Below are 10,057 nucleotides of genomic sequence, written 5' to 3'. Positions count from 1 at the left end.
GATCTAATCAAGTGGATAGTGAGAGAAGTATATATTTTTGAAATAAATTGGCAATAATTTCGGAATTTTCGGATCGGATCGGATTTTTAGAATTATATCCAAATCCGATCCAATTTTTTTTTCAGAATTTTTGAAAATCGGAAAATCAGAAAATCGGCCCATGAAACTACACCCAGAGCCAGACCAATTTCGGGTCGGATTTCGGAAAAATCGGAAATTCGGTAAAAAGAAACACCCCTACTAAGGACCGAAGCTTTTATTGGCAATTTGGTATAAAAAAATCTCAGTATATCTCAGCACTTCGAAAATACTCTCGAAAGTTCGGTGTCTATGGATTACAGTAGAGTACTCATTACAGTATTACACACACACGCCGCACTATGAGCTTATGGCCCTTGACCCTGAAACAAGTGTAACCGTGTAACCAACTGCTTCTTTCTACAGCAGAAATGAAGACTCACATTTCTTCTCATCCAAAAAAGTATTAATCACTTCCACCTCTAAAATCCTAAAATCAAATTCCGAACTCTAGGAAAATTTTTGTCCAACATGTCAATTTCCCTAACCTCAATATTCCGTTACCGACTTTCCCTATCCCTACCAATCCTCCACTTAAAAAAAACCTCCTCAACCATAATAACCTCAGCACGTCAAGACCCAAACCCATACAGAAAACTCCAATCCAACAAAACACTTCACCTCCATTCCAAGCATCTCTCCTCCACGTCATCACTCTCTCCCACTCCAAACACCCATCCTCCTTTACTTACCAACCAAGCCATTGGCATGGTTTCTTCAGCTCAAGCCAATTATATGCGTGTTGTTGTCGAAAAAGCGGCACCCACTGAGAATACTAGTAGTAGTATTGTTGGGGTGGAGTTATTATGTGTAGTGAGAGCAGTTTTGAAGAAAATAAAGAGGAGGGTATTAGTTGGTGATAAAGTATTAGTTAGTTCAATTGATTGGGTGGATAAGAGAGGAATGATTGAGAATGTGTTTGAAAGGAGTAGTGAAATATTGGACCCACCTGTTGCTAATGTAGACCATTTGTTGGTTTTGTTCTCTTTTGAACAACCTAAGGTTGAGAGTTTTTCGCTTACGAGATTTTTAGTTGAGGCTGAGTCGACTGGGATTCCGGTTACACTTGCATTGAATAAGTCTGAACTTGTTGACGAAGAGGTACATTGCGTTTTATTGGTTCTTGAGTTTGTTTCTTTAAATGTTTTATGGATTGAGGTATATATGTTTTAGTTAGATTTGCAATGTAGTTCAAGTGGTACCTAAATAAGCCACCGTAACAAGACCCGATTTTAATTTATAGCGACCACATCCAAGACGAGGAGGAACCCCCGTTGATTTGGGCATATAATTGACTGCATACTAATGTTGTTTGAAAATTGTCTGTTGAGTAGGTTGTTATCTATTGCCACACATTTTTGTTGAGTTCTAACCTTCACGCCTTTCAGTAACTTGCTTGATAGTATGTTCTTTCTTTCCATAGTGTAGACACTGTACGACAAATTTGCAAGCTCTTGTCACTTCAACTTGTAATGTGCTCCTCATTAGTGTCTTGAACTCTTGAAAACTTGTGTCCATTCTCCTTTAGACTTGGAGATTTGCCTTCTGAAAACCACACCACTGTAAAATGTTGGACCACACTTTCTTTGAATCTGAGCAATCAAAGAAACTATGTCTAGTGCTAGTTGGTTAGTATCAGAACGAGCAGATTTTGGAGAACTTATAGGCAGACAATATTAACTAAGGTGTAGCTACTGCTTTCTTTACATTTAGGTCCTTGTCTTTTATTCTGTAGTAGCTGAGGATTCTATAATCCAAATTGCACAATACACTGTTACATATAGAAAAATCACCAACGACAATCCAGGGAGTTTGACATGTAGGCATGAACTGCCGAATATCATTTAAAACGTGCATTTTAGCACTTCTACCATAAAAAACTTGTAGATGAAGTTGTTCCTTCATAGCATAATCAGTCAACTGGCAGAGAATGACCTGATCAGCCTTGTGTACTATGTTTATTTAGACGTATATAGGGATGCCATAGCACTCAAATGTTTGCTTGTGCTCTTAAAGTGTTAATTGCCCTTACCTTAGTTTCAACCAAACCGAGGAACTTAATATCGTCTATGTGGATGGTCACTGCTCTAAGAAGGAGAATATCCATACATTTGTTGTATTCCCTCTGAAATGCGTAAAACATAAATGATAGAAATCCAAGCTGGTAACTAATTCTATTTTATAATTCTAAGTCACATTGACCCGGATACGCTTCTAAATTTGAGTTAGAATGATAGCTTCTAAATTCATAGTTCCTTTAGTCTATATATTGAGTTGTAGGCCTTTGGCCATACTTGGTTGTTGATTAATAAACTTTGTGCCTGTGTGAGAAAGGTTTTCTCTTTGTGTGTTCTTGTTATTGATTAGTTGCAGGGTAATTACAAGTGATAACTTGTCATCTCCCTTCTCAAATTTGTGGGTTTCAAGTTCGGTTGTCGTGCACAACAACCGTAGTGGCTCACAAGCAACCAGTTCACGATTCTTCAGCGTCACGTTCATATCAATATGTGCACTAGTGCATCAATTTTATTCTTGGGATCAAGACCTTAGAAAGCGCCTCCTTTCAAATAAAGAATTATGAAAATGGGATATCATAGAGTTGTAACTATATTAATCGATTTTGTTTCTTTATCTTTTAGGGTATAGAAGAAACCTATGTTACATGGACACGCCATATTTTAAAAGTGTTCTGTATCGGATATGTATCTACATGGACACACACAGACACATATTAAGTGTGATATACCTTAATTTTTGATATTTCGCCGTGTCTGACACTTCGTATCCATGTCAGATATGGACACACGTGTCTGTGTCAGTGTAACCTGGGAAGAAACCCTAGTTTGAAATAGTATACACAACGTGTCCATGTGTCATTGATTTTTTTTTTAAAAGAATAAGAAGTGTCCATGTTACTTGGTTTAAGTCTGTTTTAGGGAATGTGATTGGTAAGATTAGGCAGCAATTGCTTTTTACAGACATTCGATTTGTATGTTGTCAAGTTTCTCTTACCAATACCATGTGGTAAGGAGCATCACTTTCACTCCTACATCGTACTCCCCAAGGGTTTTTGGTGAATCCCTATCAAAATTGCCTTTTCATTCAATTTTTTTTTCCTGTTCTTTTTCCTAAGACAATAACGCAATTATCATTATGGTCACTTATACTCTTTACCTGGTAAAACTTGAGTTTTCTACCTTTCTTCTATATCACAGTCCTACTTGATATGACGCAAATGACTGCAGTATAAATATGTTCACAAGTTATATTAAATATAAGCTATGTTACATGGACACACCATATTTCAAAAATAATATGTGTCAGATACGTATCCACGTGTCCGTATCGGACACACACGGACACATATTGTGTGTGATATACCTTAGTTTTTGATATTTCGCCATGTCAGACACTCCGTATCCGTGTCGGATATGGACACACGTGTCCGTGCCAATGTAACTTAGAATATAAGTGATTAGGAAGTGTGTGTGTTTGTCTAGGGAAGGGTGTGGGACTAAATAATAGACTGGTGGAGGTGAAACTTTGTAAAACAATGCAGCTACCAAGTTACCGCAAAGTTTTGATGGAACTACACTCCATATAACATTACTTTGTTTACAGACCTTTTGGGAAAAGAATAAAAAACCTTATTGTAGATTTTGTGAGGAAGTATGGTTACCACATTCAACTCTGGAGTCTTTGTACTATACCAAGCAGAGCCTGAGTGTATCCCCATATGGCATTTTTAATTGGCTGAATATGTGGACCGTACAATAGAAACTCATAACTTGGGCAAGCTTCATTTGCTGTTTTCTTACTCACGCATTATATATTCTTTTGGGTGATTGAGTGGTCTAGAAATCTGGTTTTCTTTTCAACATCCCTTTTCATGGTGAACCACTTATGATATATGTTGATCTAATTAGTTGTGCACTGTAGCAAACTACAGTTAGAGAGTCCAGAATCTTCTTTCTCTGGTTTATGTATATGTGTGTGAGTGTGTCTAAACGCACTTGTGAAGACATTGAATAGAATTCATTTGTTTCACTTCATTTGTTCTTTTGTCTCTTGAAATCTTTCACTCTGAACCATGTGGCTCATATGGCTTTAACTTTTAAATCGTATACCCCGCAGGTTTTTAGTGAACCCCTCTCAAAATTGCCAATTCATCTAAAACATTTGACAGTATCAATGTTATTTTTATGGTGACTTGGCTTTTACCTCCTAAAACTTGAGTTTTTTACCTTTGTTTGTGTATCGAAGTCCTGCTTAATATTGCGCAAATGGTTGAAGTGTAAGTTATGTGCACGAGCTATGCTAGAAATGAGTGATTTGGGAAGGTGTAACTTTGTCTTGGATGTTCGACTAAATCATAGACTGTGTAGGTGAATTATAAATATAAAGGAAGAAACAGTACCCTCTTTAAACTCAGTACCTCAATAATCCGTTTTCGACCTTCCCTTCCAATCTGCAACATGAAAAAAATTCTCAGCCATAATATCCACAGCTTGTCAAGACCCAACCCATATAGAAAAAATCCAATTAGACGAAACCCTCCTCCAATCAAGAGAACTTTTCTCCACGTCATCTCTTCCTCTCCAGGTCTTTATCCTGAAAACCATGTGCATCCTCCTTTATCACAAAACCAAGCCATTGGCATGGTTTTGGCAGCTCAAGCCAATTTAATGAGAGTCGTCGTCGAAAAAACCACCATAGAAGAAAAAGAGGATTGTAGTAGTGTTGGGGTAAAATTATTTTGTGTAGTTTAAGCTGTTTTGATGAAAGTTAAGACAAGGGTATTAGTTGGTGATAAAGTTTTAGTTAGTTTAATTGATTGGATTGATAAGAGGAACGATCGAAAATGTGTTTGGAAGGAGTAGTGAAATATTGGACCCACCTGTTGCTAATGTTGGTCATTTATTAGTTTTGTTCTCTTTTGAACTGCCTAAGATTGAGAGTTTTTCGCTTAATAGTTTTCTAGTTGAGGCGGAGTCTACTGGAGTTCTGCTTACGCTTGCTTTGAATAAGTTTGAACTTGTCTATGCTAGATATGAGTGATTTGTGAGGGTGTGTTTATGTCTTGGCATCGTTGACTGGAAGAAGTGAAGTTATGTAAAACTTTCCGCAAAATTTTGATAGAGTTACGCCTCCATCCGACATGTCTATGTTTACTAACCTTTTCGGAAGAGAATGAAAACCCATTTTGTAGTACTTTGTGAGTGAAGTACCTTTCCCCATTTTAACTCTGGAGTCTTTGCTGTAAACCAAACAAAACCTGAGAATTTCATGTATTGATACCTTGAGCAAGCTTCATTTGCTGTTTGCTAAGTCTTGCATTGCATTATTTTTTATGGTGATTGAGCAGTCTGGAATTATGGTTGCTTTTCAACATCCCTTTTCGTAACGGGCTACTCTGTATTTTGAAGAGCAGTACTGTGATTATGTGGCTAGGAAGCACGGATACCGATACGCAACATGGATACGACACGACACGGATACGCGGACACGGCATTTTTCAAAAATATAGGACACGGATACGTCATGGACACGTTTGAATAATATATATATAAATATTATATAATTGAGCATTTTTCACCAAATTCAAATTAAAATGGCAATTCTAGTTCATAAAATGACCAATTCAAACACATTAAGCAACAACTTACATGTATAACTTGGATTCACTTCATCTTTCTTCTCTTGCATCTCTTCTTAACTTGGATTTTATTTCACTTGTTTTTTTTTGTTGAAGTTCCAAAAAAATTTCTTGTATGTGTGAGATTACTGTCCCCCGCGTGTCGGAAATTAAAAAATTAATTATAAAATCGGATACTCCAAATCGCGTATCCGACACATATCGGACGCGTATCGGGGCGTATCCATGTCGGACACGGATACTTCACCCTTAGGGACGTATGGGTGCTTCATAGTTATGTGGAATGTAGATTACTGTACTTCGATTTCTGTCTACTGAAAAATCAATTTAGACACTAGATTAATTTGTTGGTGACTGTATTGTAACACACTGTATGTTTTCCTTATGACCAGTTATAAAATGAAATCTTTATTTGCAGACACAAGTGGCATGGAAAGCAAAGCTTCGTAAGTGGGGTTACCAACCACTTTTTTGCAGTGTTGAGTCTGGAGTTGGTTTGGACTCTCTTGCGTTCATCTTAAGAGAACAAACATCTGTGATCGTGGGTCCAAGTGGGGTTGGGAAGTCCAGTTTAATCAATGCTTTGAGAGGCAGTAAGCATGGTCCAGAAGAAGATAACTGGTTGTCACATGTGAGTTTGTTACATCCTTCACACATTTGCTTAGACAATTCATTAACCGTGTTTTTACCACATTTTGTTGTTAGTGCTTATGTCAGTTCTAGAGTGTGTAGTCTAATATGAAATTCTGTTCTTCATTCACTACATCAGATTGAAGGAAGCAAATGGTTTGAAGATCAGCGTGTTGGGGAGGTGTCAATAAGAAGTGGTAGAGGTAAGCATACCACTCGACATGTCTCTTTGCTCCCATTGTCTGGCGGAGGTTTTCTAGCTGATACTCCAGGTTTTAACCAGCCTAGTCTGATGAGAGTAACAAAGAAATCTCTTGCACAAATGTTCCCTGAGGTTCGTGCTGTTGAATTGCTCATTATGATTACATATATTATTGTCTCAAGCGCTGCTGTGCTGCCTGTGCATTCATTGTGGCTTAGTCTATACTTATATTGGCCATTGTCCATTTGATTTTTTTCCCATTCAGATCAGGAAAATGCTCAGTACTAATGACCCTGCAAAATGCTCGTTTAGTGATTGCTTACATCTTGGTGAACCGGGATGTGTGGTGAAGGGGGATTGGGAAAGATATGCATATTATCTTCAACTACTTGATGAGATCAAAATTAGAGAAGAATTCCAACTGAGAACCTTAGGTACCAAAAGGGAAAGCGATGTAAGGTATGTCTAACCTTTACATGGAGTGATACTTAATCCTTAATCTACTTCTTGTTGGAAGTTTCTGGTACCTAACCTCGTTTAAGTAAGATGGTGATGTGTTGCTATGGATTTTCACAAAAGTTGTTTTCTGAATATATATAACAATTTTGTAAAAACGTAAAGCTACTTTTATATGCTGAGTGTTTCCATGAGTTGAATTGGGTGGATTGTGCATCTAATGTTTCATATGCTCATGTCAACTTTGAATAATCAAAAGATCTGCCGATTTTCCAATTCTGTGCTAACCAAAACTTCCAAGCTAGATATCCTTGATATGAAGGCAGTAGTAGTATTATTACTTGTTGCAAAATTATCATTTTTTGTTATAGATTGGCAATTTATGGTGTAACTTTTTAGGTATAAAGTCGGAGATATGGGTGTCAAACAAGCAGAACCTCGCCTTGAACTTAAAAAGCACAGGAGGCAATCACGAAAGCGGATCAACCAGTCAGTGATGGAGGAACTAAATGATTTGGATGATGACGAAAACTTCATGGATGTCGATGAAGAACCATTTGAGGCCGTGAGGGCAATCCGCCATGAAAAGTAGTAGCAGGGCTAGCAACTTTCGGCCATGAAAAGTAGTAGCAGGCTAGCAGCTCTGCGCCATACTGTATATAGCAGTTTTAGACATCTGAGTATCTGACCCATATCGCTCTTTTTTGGGATATTATGAGACAATGAGAGGACAATGTTATCCAACAAGACATACTAATGAGGTGCCACTTTCTAATGTTGTAGCAGAAAAAGTTGCATGATCTTGTGTTGAACCTACAAGAAGCTTATGTCACTTTCTCGTTTGGCACCGTCTCTTTTGTATATAGGTTCAGTAGCCTATAATGCATTTTATTTTGTTTTTTTGTCAAATTCAGATTTGCTCTGATTGTGAACTACTACTATAGTTAAAATCCAAGATTACAGTTGGATTCCAAGTTAAATTTACTGCACTACCTTTGTTGAAAGTTATTGCGAGGACAATTAATTGTACACTTCCCTACATTCCCGCCTACGAGTTGGTGTGATGTATCAGCCCCTGCTCTATTCCTTTGTAAGTACTTTAGAAGCGGTCAATGCAGTACATCACTATGCACCATGCTTAAGCCACAGAAAAATTGCCTCCCGGTACCAGGTGTATAAGTGTATTCCTCAGTTTTTGTTTGATGGTTGATCTGATTCATTTTAGCAAGATCAGCTTAAAATGTATAAGTCAGTGTATAATTTTTCTGACTAGAGCACTGTCAGATAAATCTTTAAAGCAATGATACGCACTTAAATTTTCCCTCAAGGAGATGTTGCCCACTCTAACCCACTTACCTACGAAGTTCAAGTTGTGGTTCGTACTTCTGAACCTCGTATATTGTTAATGGTTAACAACTAAAACCAAAGGTCCTTGCATTAGCCGTCTAACTAGACCCGGCTGGTTCGATGGTTCAGGGCCCAAACTCAATTTTAGTCGAAGGGCTAGTCATAAAATTGAGTCAACACAGAAGTGTAGCTATTACAACGAGACGAACGAGTAGATAAAAGAAAAGAAAAAGGGCGAAAATATAGGGAAGGACTACCTACAGACCCCGAATCTCCCAGCAGCCCATCTCATGACATACCTTATTTTTCTCAAGGCAGACTCCCAAACTTAAAATTGTCTTTCGGCACCCTCTTATGGGCCTTGTCCATAACCCAAAGTCTAATTCAAATTCTAGTTTAAAATTTTAGACTGGAAATTTCAATTTAGATTCTAAACTCAAAGCATATTCAAAGACTTCATATGAAACAAAAAAAGAAGCCTACAAATCAATTGACCAAAAATTTTGATTCAAAGTTTTCCTTCACTATATCTTCACTATATGATCTAAACCCAAAACCCAAACCCTAAATTGAATTGTGTATTTAAATTCCAAAAATAATTTTGTTAGCCAAAATTTAATAATAAATTTGAAATATGGGAAACAAATGTTGTTCAAATTCAATTTCATTTACATCTCTATAAAATACAAAACCTTACCCATAAACCTTAACTTGTACACCTATAGTGCAGTGGGGAAGACCATAAAATAAACAGGGAGTGACTTTCAAGGACAAAACTGCCGAAAAAGTAACTCTCAAGGACACTTTTTTTTTTTCGAACTCACAAAGACCGGGTAGATGAAAGGTCAAGTATACCCTTGACGCGAAATAAAAAATGGATTGGGTAGTTGAAATATCAAGTATACCCCTGAAACGAAATAATTAATGGCCTGGCCTAGACAAAACGACCCGGTGTATTTAGTATGAACAATCATTGTTCATACCTTTAAGCAGGTGTGAACACTCATTTTTCATACCCCCCCCCCATTACGAACATTAGCTATGAACAATGAGTGTTAATACCTATTGGAGCTATGAACAATGATCCAATAGGTATGAACATTGATCCAGTTATGAACATGGATTGTTCATACCTATTTGGGAGTATGAAAAATCATTGTTCATACATCAACAGTGTTCATACATCAAACATGAACAATCATTGTTCATGACTACTTTTAATTTTTTTTTCAATTGGTAGGTATGAACATTCGATGTTGATAGTCCTTGGGTATGAACATTAAATGTTCATAGTTCTTGGGTATGAACATATTCAATATTCATAGTCATTTGGGTATGAACATTCGATGTTCATAGTCTTTGGGTATGAACATTCAATATTCATAGTCCTTGGGTATGAACATTCAATGTTCATACATCAATATATTGTATAAGGTACATTCACCTATTTGGATATGAACAATCATTGTTCATACACCAGCAGAAGGTATGAACACTCATTGTTCATAGTAAAATGACAGAAAGGGTAAAATCGGAAAATATTTATTTTAAATCCGGGTTATTTGTCCTTGAGGGTTATTTTCACGAAAGGATATAACTGGCATTTAAAAAAATGTAAAAAGGCGGGGCCAACTTATTTTGTCCTTGAGGGTTCCTAATTTTGAAATAGTGGGTTCGTGAGTTACTTT

General features: G+C 37.0%; 1 protein-coding gene across 1 annotated transcript; it reads left to right on the top strand.

Annotated features, from left to right (window-relative positions):
* The first annotated feature begins 271 nt into the window (after positions 1–271).
* EMB1688 (Minichromosome maintenance (MCM2/3/5) family protein) lies at positions 272–8,026 on the top strand. Its single transcript, XM_086566545.1, has 5 exons — positions 272–1,179; positions 6,153–6,365; positions 6,504–6,698; positions 6,832–7,025; positions 7,422–8,026. The coding sequence occupies exons 1-5, from the start codon at positions 550–552 to the stop codon at positions 7,612–7,614; spliced, it is 1,425 nt and encodes a 474-aa protein (XP_086422671.1). The 5' UTR covers positions 272–549; the 3' UTR covers positions 7,615–8,026.
* Positions 8,027–10,057: the final 2,031 nt, after the last annotated feature.

Source organism: Coptis chinensis, chromosome 6 (genome assembly GCF_015680905.1).
Source record: "Coptis chinensis isolate HL-2020 chromosome 6, ASM1568090v1, whole genome shotgun sequence".
Lineage (NCBI taxonomy): Eukaryota > Viridiplantae > Streptophyta > Magnoliopsida > Ranunculales > Ranunculaceae > Coptis > Coptis chinensis.
This window is presented reverse-complemented; position numbering and strand designations above follow the sequence as displayed.

Coding starts and splice junctions, on each gene's coding strand:
- EMB1688 (XM_086566545.1), top strand. CDS start 550: ATGTCAATTTCCCTAACCTCAATATTCCGTTACCGACTTTCCCTATCC. Junction 1,180..6,152: donor CTGAACTTGTTGACGAAGAG/GTACATTGCGTT, acceptor CTTTATTTGCAG/ACACAAGTGGCATGGAAAGC. Junction 6,366..6,503: donor AAGATAACTGGTTGTCACAT/GTGAGTTTGTTA, acceptor TCACTACATCAG/ATTGAAGGAAGCAAATGGTT.